Consider the following 20580-nt stretch of genomic DNA (forward strand, 5'->3'; position numbering starts at 1 on the left):
GAGCAAGACATCTCGTTGGTTTCGCCTCGTCGAGCTCTTGAATTTAGACTCAAAATTTGTCCTAATCCGATTCTGTATGAATGAGTTATTACAAAATTAGTTTGGTATGGGTACCATTAACTCTAAACCAGGATTTTGAGTTAGTACCACATTTATGATGGACGAAATGTTTTATTTCCTTCAATAGAATCTTCCATATATTTATGGTATGTTGGTTGAAATAGAAAGGTGTTTCGCGTGGTTTGCACCACGCAAACCATGCATGCAGACGCGCAGCGTGGGCGAATGGGCGTTTAGGGCGCTTTAGAGGCGCCCACACGCACTTCACAATTCAAAATTTGAGCCTTTGATTTTACAGTCATAGATTTGATCCGATGGTCAAGATGATTGACGCTCTTAAGATAGATCCATTGATGATCTAACGGTGGGCGTTCAAGGCGCGAGATCTTAATAAATCCGTTGAGATCTGACAGTCAGAATGGCACCCGAAAACCAACAGTCACATATGACTGTTGGGAAGCATCCATTCGTCTATAGGCACCTGTCTGAAGTGTCACCAATACTTCTATAAATACCAAACAGAATCCAACAAACAAAACACGAAAATTTTAGCATTTGAAGTTAAGAGCATTTAGAGTTTAAGAAGTCAATTCATCTGTCGTTCTTACTGCTTGTTCTAAGTTCGTACGCTTTCAGAAAAACCGAAGTACTCTAGTTGTCATACTGAAAGGTACAGTCGTTGTATCCTGAGAGACAAACATCTTACTGGTTTTAGTACTAATACCAGGGTGTTCACTGTCTTAAGGAAAGAGACAACTCGACTCGGCTTTTCTCTCTCTAACCTTTTTAATTAATCTTTGTTTTAATTATACTCTTTTTTTACTTTTTAATCTGTTTCAAATACAGTATTATTTTTAAATATAAAAGTTATCGCTGAATTTATTTCAGAAAGACACAGTAAGGTGTATCCTTGTTTTATTAAAATAGGAAGACAGAATCTTGGCTTTTCATAATACCAGAGAAACAACAGACAATTAGACTCGCGATGGGGACGAGTGGTGGTGGAATTTGTGCCAAAAAAGCAGCGCACGACTTGTGCCAAACACCCAACACATGCTGGGTTCCAATTTGGGAGCGCCACCGCAGGGCTTTGGATGACATTATCCATGTCAATTTTTGGAACCTACATGGGGACAGACATGGATAATGCCATCCAAAGCCGTGTGGTGGCGCTCCAAATCCACCACGATAATATTAAAAGAGATTTTGTTTTAAAAAAATTGAGCAAAAAAATTGAGCAATTTTAATAAAGAAATTGTAGTATCTTAAAATCTGATATACCAACACTTGTTATACAAATATCAACAGTCTATCGTTGAAAATTTCTTCAACCTTAAATATTGTTTTGTCCCAATCATGCAATAAAATTATGGTGTGTTTGGTTGCAGTAATTCTAAGATTTGTATAAATAAGGTAGGAATCAAGATTAACATCATAGGATTTTTAAATCTTAAAGATTCCTAAGTCAAATTTTTATTGAACTACAATCCCACTCTATCCCCTACGATTTGTTATGATTTTGGATTATTATATTTGAATTTTAAATTTAAATCAAACAAAAAAAAATTATATCTTTACAGACACATTTTTCTACAAAGTAGTTGCTTTAAAAATAGAGATCTAGTAATTGACCCCCATTATTTAGCGATATTAGGACTACTACCCCTAAGACAATAATCATTCAGGCGTTAACCCCCAATAGTCAATTTCTCGCCAAATGCTTGTTAAATGAGGGGCGTGCGACTTACGTGCTTCATCTTAGAGGAAAATACCTCTATTTAAATCTGACGGTCAGCACATGCCTTAGAGTTCCAACTGTCCTCTATTTAAATCTGACGGTCAACAACTTCAGTCAGACAGTCTCGCACGCTCTCCATTTTTTTACTTGGTTCATCCTTCCTGCTTATGTATACATTATAATAAAGTTTATGACCATTAGGGTCATCTCATTCGTGATCTTTAGGATCTTTTCATTTTGTGACATTTAGGGTCTTTTCATTTAGTTTTTGTAATGTACTCATTTCCCTTCATGTTGTACTTTACGTTTGTAAGTTCCGTGTTGTAATTTACTTCTGTAAACTTCATGTTGTACTCAAAGGAGTCAAAAATCTCATAACCATGTAATGTTCTGATTGTTTTCCAACATATGAATGATAATTACGGTTTAACTCGAAAAATAAATGAATATTATTTTGACTTCTTTAGTTTTTTTTTTTATGAGATGACTTCTTTAGTTATTGACTTAGAGTCCATTTGGACCCAAATTCTTAAGGGAAATTTTAAAAGGCCCCCTGTTTTTGTTAAAAGGCCTCCCCGCTAAAAGCGCCCCTCATTATAACCCATTTGGTTATAGGGCCCCCTCTACAAAAGAGCACCTCTTTCATCAATATTTGACCTAACGGCAAAGTTAACGCCGTTAGGTCAAACTTAACCCAAGACCAGAATAGACCTTAAAACCCTTTGACCTTCTCTTTCTATTTCATTTCAATTTCATTCCACAACAGCTTTCTCTCTTTCTATCTCCCGCCCTCTCTCTCTCTCTCTCTCTCTCTCTCTCTCTCTCTCTCGTCCTCTCTCTCAGCCCATTCCTACAACTTCTCTCACGGTTAGTATATCTCTCTCTCCTTGTATCTCTCTCTCTATCCATGTATCTCTTTCAAAATGAAATAAAAAAAAACCCTAGGTTTTAGTTTGTTTGATTTTTGAAATTAATGGCTTACTAACTTCAATTGATTGATTTGCAACAAAAGCTAACAAGTTTCAGACCTAATTTGTAGTTCATTGCGTCTGGTTGTGGGAGAAAAGAGAGAGAGATAGAAAACCCCCAAATTTTAGAGGGAAACCATTAAATCTAACCTTTATATGATTTTATTTAGTTGTTTTTGATTTGATGATGTGTGTTGTTATGATATTAATGATGTGTGTTGTTATGATTTTTGTTCAATTTAGGGTTTCAATTATTTGTTACTGTGCATATTTACGGTCGCACCAGACCGTTTTTTTGACATCATACGGCTCGTGGCCACCGTAAATATGCACAGTAGCTACTGTGTGAAAATACGGTGGGCACGAGCCGTATGATGGCAAATAATCGGTTCGTGCCAACCGTAAATATGCACAGTAGCTACTGTGCATATTTACGGTGGGCTCGAATCGAATTTGTGACATTTTGCGGCTCGAGCCCACCGTAATATTGCACAGTAGCTACTGTGCATATTTACGGTGGGCCCGAACCGATTATTTGCCATTTCACGGCTCTTGCCCACCGAATTTCGCCAGTAGGTCAAATCTTGGTGTGAATTTATTTATGCTTTCTAACGCCATTTTTTCCAAGTTGTTTGACTTTATTTATATATCCTATTTTACCTTTAGTCATGTCTGAACGTGTCGCACAAACTGTAAGTGCGAGAAAGAGGAAGGAGGATGCTAGGAAGCAGATTGTCGACGGTTCGACGAGTGAAGCAGGTGCGGATCCTTTTCCAGGAGGGCCGACGGACCGAAGCGTTCTCAAGAACTATGAGAACCATATTGCGTACCAAATTTGGAATGGCAAGGTACGTGTATGTTTTTCTCTTTTTCGCACTTATCAATTTTTAATATAATGATATATTGTTAACTTTCAATAAACGTAACTTTTATGTTTGTTTACGTAGGATCTTTCTGTTTTGAAACTATATAATCACGCAAGTGGTGTGCTAGTGGGGGCCCTTGAAAGTAAAAGTATACGAGATTCAAAGAAGGAACATGTTTGGGACCTAGGACTCGAGTGTAAAGTAGTTCGTGAGAAGGTGCAAGCATCAGGACTTCTGAAAATCGCTAAGTACTCTTACCAGAAACTTGATCGGGTTCTTATCACGGCTTTCACGGAGAGGTGGCATGAAGATACTAACACCTTTCACATGCCATTTGGAGAAATGACGATCACACTAGAGGATGTGCATCGTATTACAGGACTTCAGATTACAGGTCACTCGGTCCATCTTGATAATGATCATGTAAATGAATGTGCACTTCTAGTGAAAGGTTTAGGGCTGACACCTGAGGTTGCGGAAGCAGAATTGAAGGTGACTAAGTGCAAGAGTGTCCGAATGTTGTGGTTGAGGCAAATCTGTTCGGGTAGCTTAGACAAAGATGACGCACTGAAGAAAGACTTTTGCGTCAGAGGGTACCTTCTCCATCTTATGGGCTCGACTCTTTTCTGTGACAAGAGTGGTTCGAAGGTGCCTGTTTGCTACCTTACATATTTGATGGACTTGACGAAGGTCCCTAAATATTCGTGAGGCACGGCTGTGCTTTCTTACCTTTATAGGCAGCTCGGTCATGCTTCCACTAAGGGTGGATAAATGGCGGGTTATCTGCCCCTCCTTCAGGTATTTCTCACATTATTATAAGTTGATTAATTTAGGAGTCTATCTTCTTGGTAGTAATAATGGTTTTCTTGTTTAGGCATGGATTGACGAGCATTTTAAGCTTGGTCTGTCGGATTTGAAAAAGGATTTCAACATTAGCTCGGATTTGCCTCTGATGGGTAGATGGACGGAGCATGATGCACATGGAAATCTAGATGACAGACTGGTTAACCTCCGAGAGATGATCGACGATTTAAAGGAGCGAGAGGTAAAATTCTATATACTATGGTATTTTGCATGTTAATTTGACATTGAATGAGCATCTAGTATAATAATTGTGTTATTTAGGTTATTTGGGACCCATATAGACTCATGGGCATTGGTGAGTCATTTCCCCCACTATACGTCTTCTACAGCGGTTGTATCGTATTTGATGATATTGCCGAGCCGTATCAACCCGAAAGGGTGTTGAGGCAATTTGGTGTGGTTCAACATATTCCGTCTGCGCCCATGAGAGCAACAAAGAAGAGATGAGTGAAGCAAAGGATTATGGAGAGCATACATGGTATTGGGATAACTGGAAACATCATGTCCCCAACGAGAAAGACAGGTCGCAACGGGTTAGTTCGGCTTGGGAGGTCGATGATAAATATGCTGAGTGGTTTAGTCGAATTTCACACCCGAAGGTCCAAAACCCAATCCATCGGAAGACGAACCAAGCACAAAGCTCATTCGGTTCGATTGGTTACTACGTAAGTACACATAAAGCATGTAATCTACTTTATTTAGTATTGATGGAAAATACATGTTAACAGACTTGATTTTTTTTTTCAGAGAGAGGGTATTCGGCATGCGCTTGCTGCACTAGATTTGTCTGGGGTGGATGCAGGAAAGGAAATTCTTCAGCAAGTATTAAGGGAGGAACAACTTCTAGAGGCACCCCAGAGGGTTCAGGAAGAAAATACAAGGAAGAGGATAAAAACAAAGGCATTGGGCAGGAGGAAGACCTAGAACGGCTTTAGATACTTTTATATTTTGAGACTATGTCGGAAACTTTTGAATGATGTCGGATACTTTTATATTTTGAACGGCTTTAGATACTTTATCTTTTGATATGTTAAAACAGTTGATTTTTTATATGGTTGAAATGTTATATTTTGATATATGCAAAAAGTTGGTTTATATGGTGGAAACGTAATTTTTGATGTGTTGTGTTAGAAAAGAGAAAGAGTTACAAAACTCCGATAGCACCAAGAACGGTGCGAAAACACCGATAAATTGCACAGTACTTAGTGTGCAAATATTCGGTGGGCTCGAGCCGATTCTAGCACCACGAACGGCTCGTGACCACCGAATATTTGCACAGTAGGTACTGTGCAATTATTCGGTGGGCTCGAGCCGTTTTTAGCACCATAAACGGCTCGGGCCCACCGAATATTTGCACAGTACTTCCTATTTAAAAAAATAAAACTTTACGTTTAAAAAAACTTTACGTTTAAAAAAAAGCTTTACGTTTAAAAAAAACAACTTCAACTAACAGTTACTACTAAAAAGAAACAACTTCAACTAAGTTTTCATTCCATATCTATTGCTATTGCATTCGATGATGTGTCCCCTTCCTTCTTTATACTTGATGGAGTTTCTTCCAATTGCGGATTGAAATTATCGCCACTGTCAATTTTATGTTCGCAAATAGTTAACCACCTTCTTGCATCTGAAGTAGCGTATCGAGACCATTGCCTAGAAAATGACAGTTGTTTACATAACCAATGCATACCATTGTATGTGGTTGAGACAAACCTTCGGAAGATGGTGGTGGTGGACCGGTGATTAAAGGTAAAAATGTCGTTGAATCATATTTCGCCAAATGAATCAACATTATATTAAAATGAGTGGCAATTAAATAACTCGTCTCTCCGTGAGTATACCAAAACTCATCTTCAGCTGGTATATCAAAATTGTTGGTTGAAACCAACAATCGGTCATAAAAAGACCCAAACATGGCTTTGTATAACTCTGGACGTGTTTCGAGTTCATTAAGAACACCTTTTCGGATCTCAATCCAACCTACCTTCGAAGGATACCCGAGACCAAGAGCGACGGCTCTAAAAGCACAATGACCGTCTCCTGGAACGTTTGTAATAGTACTGATAAACGGATAAATCACCTCAGGCATTAGACGTAAAAATGAATCACCACTACCGCGAGATCTCCTATTGGCTTTCCGTGCACTTTTAACCGATGGAACCGATGTTTCCGGAATACATTGTGCATACTCCCAACGAGAAGGGTCTCTCTTTGTAGATATAGCTGCTTCCTTCTCTTTTCTGTTCCTTGGTTTCTTTGGGGCTCCTCGGGTTTTCAATTTTGCCAAAGGTTCTGTCATGGATGTCATTGAAGGACAAACAATACTCCTCAACCTTTCTAATATGGCTTTTCTCTCAGGACCGGTCGACATATCCCACATGGAGTACAACAATCCTAATTCGTAAGAACTCTGAAGTTCGTTATATACCTCAGGAGTAGGAATAATTGAGAGTTTAGTCCATTGTGGGTTAATGAGTGACAAAGATATCACCTCACCGCGTCTCATAATGATTTCCGTCTCGTGAGCACAAGGGAGACCATACACAGACCTATACACACATCCACACAAATTTGAATCAATTCCTATAGTTTTTGCCCGCTCCGCCTCATATACCAACATGTCAAGTGCATTGTGTGAGACATAACCCCTGAGTTCCCTAAAGGCGTTGATTTGATGAGACATCTTCACTGATGTATGACTTTTCTCGAATGTAGCTTTAATCGCAACAATCTCTGTCTTAGTCATTGAATGTATAGATTCCCAACATGTGACGAAGTTACCCTCGGATGTATCCAAGTTTCTTTTCAGCTTCGCATGTGCACTTTCAACCCTATTCGTTGTAGTATTACCCAAATGCATCACATTATCGGTCCATGCCGTTACAAAATGTTCCCTAAGTGGCAACCAAGTCTTCTGAACATAAATAACATCAATGGCGTTACTCTTCGACCACGTTGTGACGAAATCTTCAACAACGCGATTATAATCCGCCTCGATTTCCGCAAACATGATTAGTCGAAACATTGACATGAACTTTCGGAATGGTTTGTTTTTAAAGTGTGGTTTAACCTTTCCAACCACACACTTATCTATATGGAAAGTACATAATAAACGATCTGCATGTGGGAAGACTTCACCTATTGCATTGATTAATGCTTGTTCCCGATCAGTCAAAAATACCTTCGGCATAGAGTTAGGAGGAAATAATGTCCTCAAACGATTCAAAGCCCAAGTGTATAGATGTTGTGCCTCTCCATCCATAAAAACCATGGCCGCGGTGAATGATTTCATAGTAGAAGTCATCCCAACAATCTCTAGCAATGGTTTCCCGTATCGGTTTATTTTGTATGTACAATCAAGCATTAACACCGTGTGGAAGCAATTCAGCAATTGGATAGATTCCGGGTGTGCCCAAAATAAGTTAGTAATCTCCCATGTTTCATTCTTCATTGAATGCCAATAAACATAATTGTGTTGCACTAACAACTTCATCAATTATTGCATAGGAGTTCTACCTTCTTGTTGACTTTGCCGGATTCGTATCCTTTCGTTGTATATGGTACGCATTGTCGAGGAATTATCGTTGAATTTTTTCTTTATTTGAGAAAGAATTTGTCGTGGTTTTGTACCAATCTGATATAGTTCTTCAACAAAAGCCTTTTCTTCATTATTCAATCTATTGGCATATGCATGCCGAATTAAGGTCACTGCAAGTTGATGATTATGGATCCCACACACAACTTCCACCTTCCACTTGTCTCCGTCTATCGGTATTCCTTTTAACTTGAAGGGGCAATTGCATTTCTTAGTACTCGTTTTTCTCTTTTTGGTGGACGGTTCTTTTGTTTTAGGAATTATTTCTGCCTTAAGATGAGAACGATACTCTCCACTTCTTTCACATCGTAAATCCATCTTCGGTTTTTTACCACCTTTTCGCGCAGCAGACTTACCAATCATAACAACAATCTTGTTTTTTATACCAATTTCTTTTGCCCATTTAACTAACTGGTCTCTCGTTTCAAACACTTGTTCAGTTCGAAAATACTCACTAACATCAATGCTGAAAAAACCTTCATATGGTCTATTTTCTTCTTGATTTTCTTCTTTCTTATCTGGAACTTCAAGGTTGGGTTCTTCTTCTCCACATTCACGATTTCCAATTTTAAGACATCCAAATTCCGATGATGCTTCGTTTTCTTCGGCTGCATCATGCCACCTTTCTTGTGTATTAGGACCTCCAAAATCCCAAGTGTATGTAGTAATTTGAGATGGAAGTTGAGAAGAAGCCACAGCAGCAAAGCCCTATAGGAAAAAAAAGAGAATTTTAGTCAAAACGGCCCGAGACCACCGTTTTATGTACTATTTTCGGCCTGAGGCCACCGAACCTATGCACAGTAGCTACTGTGCAAAAAATCGGTGGGATCGAACCGAATTATTGCCATTTTTCGGCTCGAGCCCACCGATTTTTTGCACAGTAGCTACTGTGCATAGTTTTGGCGGCCTCGAGCCGTGAAATGGCAGAAATTCGGTTGTACCAGACCGAAAATACCCTCCGTGTTCAACAACTAAAAAATTTTCATACAACCAACGAATATATCATATAACTTGAATAAAAGTGTTAGGATATGTTCATCTACCTCTTGGGAGACTGAATCTTGTCCAGAAATTGATGATTTAGGATCCTTTGATATTTCTCCAAAACTTTTGAAATTTGGTTCATCCATGGTGGTTTAAGAGTTTAGAAAGGGATAGGAAAGTGGTTTAGGAGTGCAACAACAATGTGAGATTGTTGCACAACTCCGATGAACTTTCCCCGTTGATGATGGTCGCCGGTGATGTTGACAATTCCGGTGGAAGAAGAGGGAAGAAGAATATAAGAGAGGAATTTCTAGGGATTTGGGTTTTAGGAAGTTTTATAATTGTAACAACTAAAATTCTAATGTGGGTGAAATACACCTTTAAAGGGGGTTTTTTTCACCCATTCAAAGAGGGGGCCCTTTAACCAAGCTAAGTCAAAGGTCTTTTACTAGGTCAACGAAACCATGGGGAGGCCTTTTAACAAAAACGGGGAGGCCTTTTAAAATCTCCCAATTCTTAATGGCCCAATATTTTTGTGGATGCCGCTCAAGCAGGAGCCAAATAAAGGGTAGGTCCGAGCTGGGAACGAGGGAGTCACACATGTTAGTTTATCATTTTAACTCGAGAGAAAAGAAAGGTAAGAGCAGGAAGGCATTCTCGAGTGACAAACAGAAACTCAGACCCTTCAACAAAAAAAAAAAAAACAGAAACTCAGACGGCCCCAGCCAGCAATGGCAGAAGGTGGAGTTGCAGCAGCAGCTCTAGTATGCAACTGCTGTATCCCAACAATCCCACTGGCACCAACGACACTAACCTCCTTTTCATCGCCATATCTAGGCTATTCATCATCCTTCCACCCCCTTCATCTGGTAAGCTTTCTCTTTCTTATCCAGTACAAATTAGTCCAAGTTTTATCTATTTTGGAACTTATATTTTTATTCATTGAATTGACAACATGTTAATTTTTATTAACCTTGATATATTGATTGAATTGGGTACAAGAATTTGGAATCTATAAGGATAAAACTTTTTGGCAATTTGGGTTTTGGGGGTTTTCTCCCCCTCTGGAGTTATCATTGAAGAAACAAACCTTTAAGTACTCTGTACTTGGGTAGGTGTGTGGGCAGGGAGAAAAAAAATACTTAAGTGGAAAATGTAACCTAAGACCAAAGCAGGAGGAATTCTTGTAAGAAACAAGAGTCTTAAGATTGGGCAGGGGAAGTATCTGAAATTAGTGTCATACATAGAATATGTCTGAAAATAAGTTATCCAGATAATAGTTGTTTGAATGACCAAACACCGAATTTTACTTTGGGTCAGTAAAAAATGCATTATGCTGCCAAGGTCGAATTATTAATGGATCCTTTTAGTGCCATATCATCACCCTTTACAACATATATTGTGCCCCTTGTAAAAAACCGTGCAAGTTTGAGTGAGCCTTCAGAGAAGAAGGTGGCGGGTTTGATAGTGCAATTAGTGTTTATGAACCTATTGTTAAACTTAAGCTCTGCTCGGATCTACCAAGGGCTGAGCTCGAGTCAAGCCGAGTTACTCGGCTTAGTCAAGCCGAGTCAGGGTTATATGAAGGTTCAAATTTTGACCATATGATAACACATTAAATAAAATTAAAAATGGAACAAAGGAAATAGGAATAAATACAAAGAAAGAAATAATTTTTTTTTTAATTTTATGGTCTTAGCGCGGTTGTTTCTCTTTTTGAAAATTCTCCTAACATGATTTGTGCAAGTTGCAGAAATGTATACACTAATCTCATACTATAGTACTATACCTATCGAAGTGACTATAGTATCCAATGAGAGTATCCGACTTCTAGCGCTAAACTATGCCTAGTGTCTTAGGCTCTTAGCTTAGTGTAAAAAAAGGAGATTGTGGGAGACTTGATGCACATGTAACATTTTCCGATTGTATAATTGCATTATGGACGAAGTTCTGTATGAGAAAGTGCATTCTGTATCTTTTATCCAAAAATTGTTTGTTACTCTCCAAAAAGGTAGGAATTTTCTCAAAAGCATGATAGCGATAAACTGTTTCCATATTGTATATCAAAAATTTGTAAATTTATCATATGAATTAAAGTAAACAAATCATGTTACAGTGATGTCTTTATGTCAATATTGCTAGTAAGAATCTTCTGAGTTTCAATTGGCTAAGCTTACTCAAATAATAATATAATATTGATAGAAAACTGCATCGAGTTCTTTTACTTATATCTTATCCTCACGGATCTACTTAGATATGAAGGAGCACTTATGTGTTCTTTAATTATAGGGAGGATCAGCTACAACTAGACAATGTTTTCAAGGATCAGTTCAAGTTCATCGGTCTAAAATCAGTGCAATGTTTTGGGAGCGGAAGAAAACCGTAGCAGCACATGAAAAGGACATATCGCTTGGGACTTTTGTGCTGACACGTTCAGACACAGAGGTGTTTTCCTGTTAATAGTTTTTACTGGATTGTGTTTATTAGGTACTTTTATTGCTTTGTTTTAATACTATTTTTTCCTTTACATATCTAGGGTGTTTCATCGAATGAGATTAAACCTCAGAAAATATCCATATCGGTTATTTCTTCAATTTTAGAGATTTCAGGCGAGGATTGGGATGCTTGTGCTATAGATGCGACTGGTTCTGAGAAAATCAATCCTTTTCTTACCCACGGTTTCCTTTCAAGCTTAGAAGAGTCAGGCTCATCTGTAAAGGTTAATCATTAAAGTCCCACTTCAGAGTTTATTATTGACGTCTTACTATTGTTGCATTGTATTAGTTGTTTGGCTTATTTACTGTGAATACTCTTACTGATAAATATAGTTGATTCCTTAAATTGTAACAAAACAACTTATTCTTTATCATTTCATTCTTCAATTTCTTCATCGTACTCACCGAAGTATCTCCCATTTTTTGGTTAAAACCATGGAATGAAATTTCACGATATTTCAACTTTTCACTTTTCCTAAATTTAGATTAGGTTAACGAAATGACACTTACAACTATTTCGGTATTTCCTGCATAGTTTCAACCGACATGTTGGAAATTTCGAAATTTCCACCAACAAGATGGAAATTTCGACCGACATAATAGAAATCTAGCAAAAAATCCGGAGCAATTAACACTAGAAACATATCACTTCCTTCATCTTTTTTGATCTTCATTTCTCATAGATATCTCTTGATATTTATGTTATGTTTTGAATGTTTTGTAAATTTATTTGAATGATTTACACCCTGACTAAACTGCCTAAATTGGTTTATCTTAGTTGCACCCCTGATATAAGTCTGTAATTGACGATACGTGCTCAAACTAACATAGTTTGTTAACTATTAACTATTATCAGTAAGAATGTTATCTTTTGGGTGTTCTAGCCAAAAAGTTATTCAATTTACCCCTGGACCTAACTGTGTAATTGTTAATATTCCCTCAAACTAATAGATTATGTTGATTCGTTTGAAACATTATTTTTATCATTTATTTAGTTTTGTAAGATTTCCACACTGACCAAAATGTTCCTACGAAACGTTTCCACTTTTGGACTGACCGAAATTTCCACCGAAACCGAAATTTCATTCCTTGGTTAAATCTACTAGCGCTATAAATGACTAGCAATCTGATATTCCCACTGGTTTAGATGATGGCAGACGAGAAGCAATTATTCCCTTTCCTCTAGAATATTAGTAGACGTCTGGCAACCTATTCTCTTTCTCATCTATTTCTCTCCTAATCTTTCGAACCATAGATACTTTGTAAATGTGGTTAAGAAGTTTACCTGACATAACTTGATATGTTATTCCTAAATTTAGGAAACGGGATGGCTACCTCAGCACATCATAGCTAAAGATGAATTTGAAGATGTTGTAGGTGTTATTCCGCTTTATCTTAAAAGGTTCAGCATCTCCAATAAATTGTGTCTTAGTAATTTCTTGATAAATCCGATCGTTGTTGATCTATTTTATTTCAACTTGCAGCCATTCATATGGAGAGTTTGTCTTTGACCATTCCTGGGCAGATGCCTACTACAGTTATGGTTCTCGATATTATCCAAAATTGCAGTGCTGTGTGCCTTTTACTCCAGTAACTGGTCCAAGGATATTAATCCGTAATACATGGTGTAAAGATCAAGTCTTTGAGAAGTTAGTCGAAGCATTGAAGGATCTGACTGCTAAGGTATTGGATGAACTCTGTCACTTCTCTGAGTCAAAAGGTCATTTCGTGTGAACAATTATTTGGTTTGTTGCTTGGGCACACATATATTACCCCATTTTCTTTGAATGAAATCCGAAATGGCCTGTTTAAATTAGGTGAAAATCAATGGATTGCACAACAAAGAGATTTATCTTGAGGGCTTTATTCGCTTCTTATTAATTAGTTGCGAGTCGTGGCAAGATATTGTATGGGTGATCATGTTATTCGGCATTCATACGAGAAGTGGGACGCGAGAACATAAAAACCCACTACAAAACATTACTGTAGGCGTATATCTTTTCCCGTCTTAGTTATTGGGTCCTTTATTTATACTTACAAGGGTTGTTGGGTCTTTTATCTATACTTACAAGCTTAGCAGTTGGGGCAGGAATCTGCTCTGAAATTGGGACAGGACAGGATGCCCCCTCGATCCAAACCGAGTAACTTAGCCAAGTTTTCACTAACTCTATATATAACTGCTGACAAAGAAAACTAAAGAAAAAAAAAAAGGATAAACTGCGGACAAAGATTTGACTGAAGTCAATAAAAACAGATGGACGGCAAAAGGGAACCCTGCAAAACTAAATAGTATATAATATCAAATTCATAAGAAAAAACTAATAATAAACGAAGATAGATAAAAGAAAGATGAATATACGTCACCAAACATTATTAAAGAGTGAAGGAAACTCAAAAACAACATGGAGAATACAAACCAAGATAAGATTAAACCTGCAAAATTAAGAAACATAAATAAACTCAGATGAGGTTAAGTAAAGATCAAGACCAAACCAACAAATTCATATTAGGAACAACAAAGACCATTGATAACATAAACAAAAAAGAAAGAGAAAAATAAAGAACAAACTAACAACAACTATGAAAATTTGGTAAGATTGGTCATAAGAGATAAATAGAAAAGTAAGAGCTGGATGAAATAGTGAGCAGAACACGGTATAGCGCGGGCCTTCGGCACAACGTAATTCTTTGAGTACTTTATCCGGTTGCATATGTAGTCATATTGTTGTCTTACTGTCATGGATTCTCCTGCCAATAAATAAAACATGTGAACATGAATAGTTTTACTTTTAGGTTGATCAGTTAACTTAAAACAAAAGGAGGACACACTCAATTAACTTCACTTAAATCAATAATTCTCCAATACCAATAACTATAAACTCATTCGACTAAAACCTGCATGTACCAAACATGAGCAAATTGATAACTACACAGAAACTGTTAGAGGTTTGAAGATGAGTTTTTCACAAATCACAAGTGAGAGAGATAGAGAGGAAGTGAATTCTGTGGCATCAAAACTGAGGGCATCTTGAAATGGATTTGTACGCGTGGAAGGAGTTAGACAAATTCGTGGGAACTAAAAGGGTAGTTATAAGTAGAAAGTGGAGTAGTTATTTTCGCTTTATTTTATAGGCGTTGGATATTAAAGACCTTTTGAAGAAGGGTCAAAATTTTCTAAAAGAGATTGGACGACCGAGATTTACAAATTCCATGTATGACATGGCAAAAATCTAGCTGATTTGTAATATAGATTGTACATATTTAACTAGAGAAAGAATAATTGTATTAATGGCTGAAAGTTATCTACAAAGGGAAACTAGTGACAAAAAGAAAGCAAAATTTCATCGCTGCGAAAAAGCATCTAATTTTCAGATAAACCTCTCAAGGATAAGGCTTATTTCCAAATGTTTCTTTCAGCTAAAATATAAAAAAGTTAGCACGACAATTTTCAAGTTGTTGAAATCAATCCTCACTCGCTCATTTGTTGCTTTTCAAGCCCCCCAAATTGTTCCATGGGGAAGTTCTATTATCTCCTCTATTTTGTAGAACTTCGACATGTTTCTTTTTTGGAAATGGACTACAAGAGTCATCATTGCAAGGCATCGATACATCCTGAAGAGATAATACAATTATACATCAAGATTCATGAATAGAATAAGCGTATAACTGTCTGATTTGAGCCCTAAAGGCCATTTACATCTGACCTTAAAGGCCAACCTAAGGGTCCTAAAAGCCCAACTAATCTACCTCTACTTTATTTATAACCAAGTTCAATAAATCCTGGATTTGCACTTCTGTGGAATCAAACTTGGGACCACCATGTTGCAGAGTAGGTGTCCAACCACTACACAAAGAGGTGGTGGACAACTTTGTCACGTTCTGTTCTTGAATTCTTCATCATTATTCTGTAACACATTTAGGAAAGGGTGTTGACTTAGAAGCCATTGCAATTGCATATACTAGGAATGTTAGGGGATAACTGACTTCTTAATGTGCTGGAAAATGTTGTAGATTGTCGTGCTCAAATACTTATATTTTTCACATTCACCTGTTAGTTGAAAGATTTCAAAACACTTAATGTGTGGCAAACTGGCAATTTCTTTTTGGTGATGATTTTCTTTTCTTATTAATTCACAGCATTTGCATTAGACTTATAAACGATTAACTTGTAGATTTAAAGTTAATGGCTTTGTACTTTGTTGAACTTACAGTGGTTTTGCTTTTCACAGTTCCAAGTCTCGTCACTACATGTTACCTTTCCATCTGAAAATGAGTGGCTAAAAATGAAGGAGCATGGATTTTTACAAAGAACAGGAATGCAGTATCACTGGAAAAATCGAAATTACAAAAAGTGAGGCATCTGTGTTTGTTCTTGTGCCATCTCCTTATTCTTCTTATACTATTTATTTTCTAGTAAATAAGTTGCGGCTCTTGGTCAAAGTTTCAGTCCTTCAATTTATCACTCGCATATGGTTTTATTTGGGGTTAACTGTGTTGGTAGTTAGGTTATTACATGTACATATCGAAGATCTGATAATGCGTAATGAGAAAACATGAATTGAATGAGCACATAAAACGCCATAACATTGACAGTTAAGACCTTAAAGGCCATCTTACTACATAAGACGCATTGCAACAAAAAAAATACTACATAAGGCGCCTTAAAGGCCATCCAGGTTACCTTTACTTTATTTACTCCATAAATTACATGTGATAACTCAAGAAGATACACTACCACCCCCAAGGACCGAACCATGACCTCTTAGTCTTATAAAAGGGTACCTGACCAACTGACCAATCAGTGGATGTGTATAAACAAGGTTATCTTTTTTTTTTGACGTTGTCTAGAGCGCTTAAAAGGTTCCCTTAATTTGTTCCCGTTTTGGCTGTTCTTCTAACATAGTTATAATAAAAAAGAATAAATAGTGGATGCGACTAATTGAGTTAATTTCAAAAGCGACCATATGGCCATATGGGTAACCTTGAAAGCCAGGAACAAGCAGATATCCAAGGAGAAGATCCAAACATCAGACACCAGCATTGTTAACATTAAGGCAATTCTTTATCATTGGAGTAGGAACTTCAAGTGGGCTAGACATGTAGATGTACGGATTTCGTGCAGATTTGTAATGCAATTATACAGACATTGTAAAATTTGAGTTCCTTCTCACCCGAAGAGTTGAAACTTTTTATTTCACTAAGGGAACTTGTGTATTCTTCTTAGTTCTTTCCCCTTTTATTTTTCCATGTTACTTCCAATTTCCAAAAGAAAAGAAAATTGAACGTTGCTCGCAAAATTTCACAGTTTTGATGAGTTCTTGATGGACATGAAGCAAAGCAAGCGGAAAAATATTCGTCAAGAACGCAAAAAGGTTCGTACAATCAGAATACTATTTGATTTTGAGTTTCTTACGTTTTTATTTTAGATACTTTATCGCGAGACCTTTGACCGTTTTTATCAAATGTTGAAAACTTGGCGATCTTTCTTTGGATGTTTGGTAGTAAATTGCTGGTGCTCCAAAAATGGGTTGGTATAATGTAACATTTTGCCCATGTTAGTATTTTTTATTCTACATGGATATTGGTTAATGTTTCTATTCTACATGGATATTTATTAGTATTTTATGCCATGTCAGAAACTAGTGATCTCCTGGCTCTTATCTTGCCCACAATTTTGGTAGAACCGCAAAAAAACTACTCTAGGCTAACTTCTTCCTTCAGTAATTCAATACTTTTTTTAACATATTCAGTTACTTAATGGTTGATTCAAACGTAAAAAATCCAAGGGTCTTTCATTCTACCGAAGTCTTTGTATTTCCTAAGAGCTAGCCTTAGATCTAACACCCTTGGATCTTCTTTTAGTCCAAAAGTTCTCCATTTAGGAAATCCAACTGACAGATTTTGCAATTAATCGTGAATGATAGTACTACGGCAAAGCTATGGCTGACCTATTGTCAGTTCAACGTCATCCCTTTCTGCATCTATCGGTGCTAATAAAAGCTTGAGTTAGACGACATTCAAACACTAGCCCAATCTACTAAAAAATAGTCGTTGTAAAATGAGACTTCAAATCTAAGCTAAGGCAACATGGTTATATCTATGTTAAGAGCCTCCAAGTTGCTTGGAGAAGATAAATTTGTGAAATCAACTTAGAATTTAAGTAAATATGTCATATTTCTGTCTGTTTGGAATTTTTGATACCAAAGCTATTTAGACTCGAACAATTAGTTATTTGAACAAAGGCTTCTTTTGCAGATCTCAACCCAAAACTTAACAATGAAACGCCTCCGTGGAGATCAAATCACAGTAATTAATTTATTACTTGGTGATAACTTTTGTAGGTTCTTCCGTTCTTATATAAATTTTTAGTTCTTAGTTCTTACTATGGCTTTTATTAATGTGGTGGCAGGCAAGGCACTGGGATTCCTTCTATGAGTTCTACAGGAACACCACTGACAATAAGTTCGTTACATTTTCGTTACATATTTTTCATAGCTGTTTCCGATTTTCGGCAGATTATCTTGTAGTTGCATGGTTCTGATCCTTTGCTCTGAGCTACACTGTTAGCTATGATTGCTTATGAATATATTAAGCTCTGAAACATATTACACTACGAGATGTATTCATCTGTGGTCAGTGGTTATGGATGTGTTAGTTGAAGACATTGCCTATCGGAGTTCAATTATTTTTAGCGACTTAGTGTCACTTTTGCTTATTCAAATTCTTTCTACCGAATCTGATCTGACCCCATGTGTAGGCTTAGGTATTGGTGTTTAGCTATTGACACTTATGTTCAACTCAGTCCACGTATAACTTGTTCCCAGTTCTTCACATACATATCCTAATTCTTTTTAAGATAACAAATTTGCTATTCATCTGTCCGAGAAGGGTAGGATAAAGTTCAAGTGCTGCATTGTCGAGTGATATATCTCTGTTTTTTTCATTTTATTTCTCAATTTCGTATTTTAACATGTTTACTGACATTTGATACATCTCTAGGTGGGGCAGAGCATTCCTGACGAGGGACTTCTTTCACATCATGGGAGAGAGGATGGGAGATCAGGTGTTGCTCGTAGTTGCTGAAGATGGAGATAACCTTGTTGCAGGTGCTCTTAATCTCATTGGAGGGGATACTATCTTTGGGCGCTTATGGGGGTGTCTCCCACAGGCTTATTATCCAAGTTTGCACTTCGAAGCTTGCTATTACCAGGTTCTCTTTAGTTTGTTTCGATTTTCAGTGAATACCAGAATAACTATTTGTAGTAGATCAAATACATATCAGGCAATAGAAGCAGCTATTGCCTGATATGAATCTAATTTCTCATGACGGTGGTACCTGCAATTTGTATTAGTTTCTAAATGAGAAATAAAACCATTTACAGATATGAATTTAATTTCTCATGACGGTACCTGCAATTTGTGTTAGTTTCTAACCATGCTGAATAGTTCATCTTATGTTTCTTACTGTTCAGGCAATAGAAGCAGCTATTGAATTAAATCTGGCGAAAGTAGAAGCAGGAGCTCAGGGAGAACATAAAATTCAGCGGGGTTATTTGCCAGTAACAACTTATAGCACCCACTACATTTTAGATGAAGGCTTTAAGACAGCCATAGAGGACTTTCTAGTGCGTGAAACAAATCAGGTAAACGAGTCATGCTTAGAGATATGCCTCCCAATTTTCCCTGTCCAACAATTTCGTTACTATTTTGATAAGTTGATGCATATGTTAAACAGAACATTAGTTTATATTCATTATCCAAAGTAGTTATTTCATATCCCGTTTATTGGATATATAGGATACTCGATATATAATATGAACAAAACCACCGATGTTGAGCTGGTTGACAATGTAGTACATATCGCTGAGATGTCTGTCATATTATCGTCTTTCGTAATCTTCCTCTAATATCTTCTGATGTTATCCCACCTATATGTCGGTCATGCTGCTTATCCCCACCTTGGTGGACATGGTCGGATACCCGAAATCAACTACTTCGGTCTTGACGAGGTAGTAACATTACAAGTTTTAGCGGTTGGAAGGTCCTAGGGTCGAAAACTTGTAATTGGTAGCGCTTGGAATTATTTCCTATGACCAACTAAGTATCCTTGGTGTTTTTTTGGTGTTGGGTTATGGTATGCTCTCAGCCTACTTGACGGCGAATGGGTTTGTTTGCTCTGGCCCATTCTGTATTTGGTTCGCGATGGGTTGGTTGTTACGTTGTTGACAGTTGGTTAAAGAAGTTGTATCCGGTTGCTCCTCTCTAATCATTTTTGTTCAGCAAATAACTACAGTTTTAAATTAAATAATTTGATATTCAATTGCAGGTAGAGATGGTTATAAAAATGTTGCGCGATTCAGGACCATTCAAGGATGATGTGCTAAAAAGCTTTGAAGAATGAAAACACCTACAGATCAAGTAGTAGGTTTTGTGCACATATCCTCTCCATTTGTACTGTAAATATCATATTATCTAAATTTGATATCATTTATGAAGAATGAAATTAATACACTTACCTTACCAAATGCCAAGAACATTAATCAATTATGATTGCTATATGTTATTTATCATCGTTCGCTCGACTAATAGTATTAATCATCCTGCAGTTCTTCCTAATCTCCCCCGTTGATCCAGTTAATGGTGAAATATTCCTGTCTTAAAAATGGATTCACAGAATTGCTCGAAAAATAGTTCATTATCTTCTGCATATGTTCATTCAAAGTTTCAAGTAAAAAAATATCTTCCTCATATTTCTTAACTACATTGATTCTTCATCCATTTTTTTTTTTTGGAAGTTATTCTTCATCCATTGTCAAGAGAACTTGATCAGAAATTTAACAGACCTTTGGAAGCTGTAGTGTTTTTGTAGTAGTAATTGTCATGTTCTGTAGCGTTAACAAAATCCATTACAAAGAGGTTTTGTTCTCCACCGGTTCCTGGGCTTCGACTCCGTAATTGGTTAGCGTAAACTTGTTGAAGCAGTCTGGTTGTACAACCTGTCTGAAACTGG

The 20580-nt window shown here is 37.1% G+C and overlaps 2 protein-coding genes across 4 annotated transcripts; one reads left to right on the forward strand and one right to left on the reverse strand.

Moving 5' to 3' along the window:
• Positions 1–6105: 6105 nt before the first annotated feature.
• On the reverse strand, positions 6106–7767 carry LOC147530936 (uncharacterized). The gene has a single exon (XM_086649695.1). The coding sequence runs from the start codon at positions 7765–7767 to the stop codon at positions 6106–6108; it is 1662 nt and encodes a 553-aa protein (XP_086505821.1).
• A 1955-nt stretch (positions 7768–9722) lies between these two features.
• Positions 9723–20128, forward strand: LOC147530937 (acyl-CoA). Of its 3 annotated transcripts, XM_086649460.1 has the most exons (13): positions 9724–9741; positions 9777–9944; positions 11365–11520; positions 11612–11794; positions 12890–12972; positions 13055–13253; positions 15800–15921; positions 16876–16942; positions 17826–17876; positions 17980–18032; positions 18570–18780; positions 19043–19213; positions 19897–20128. In XM_086649460.1, exons 2-13 carry the CDS (start codon positions 9807–9809, stop codon positions 19969–19971), a joined length of 1509 nt encoding a protein of 502 aa, XP_086505586.1. In that variant the 5' UTR covers positions 9724–9741; positions 9777–9806; the 3' UTR covers positions 19972–20128. The 3 variants fall into 3 exon arrangements, with proteins under 3 accessions (XP_086505588.1, XP_086505586.1, XP_086505587.1); XM_086649462.1 differs by lacking the exons at positions 19043–19213; positions 19897–20128 and adding an exon at positions 18853–18891 and having other exon boundaries at positions 9723–9741; XM_086649461.1 differs by having other exon boundaries at positions 9729–9944.
• The last annotated feature ends 452 nt before the right edge of the window (positions 20129–20580 follow it).

The sequence above is a fragment of the Eschscholzia californica genome, unplaced genomic scaffold (assembly GCF_041429995.1).
Source record: "Eschscholzia californica isolate CP2 unplaced genomic scaffold, dmEscCali1.0.p SCAF_6, whole genome shotgun sequence".
NCBI classification, from domain to species: Eukaryota; Viridiplantae; Streptophyta; class Magnoliopsida; order Ranunculales; family Papaveraceae; genus Eschscholzia; species Eschscholzia californica.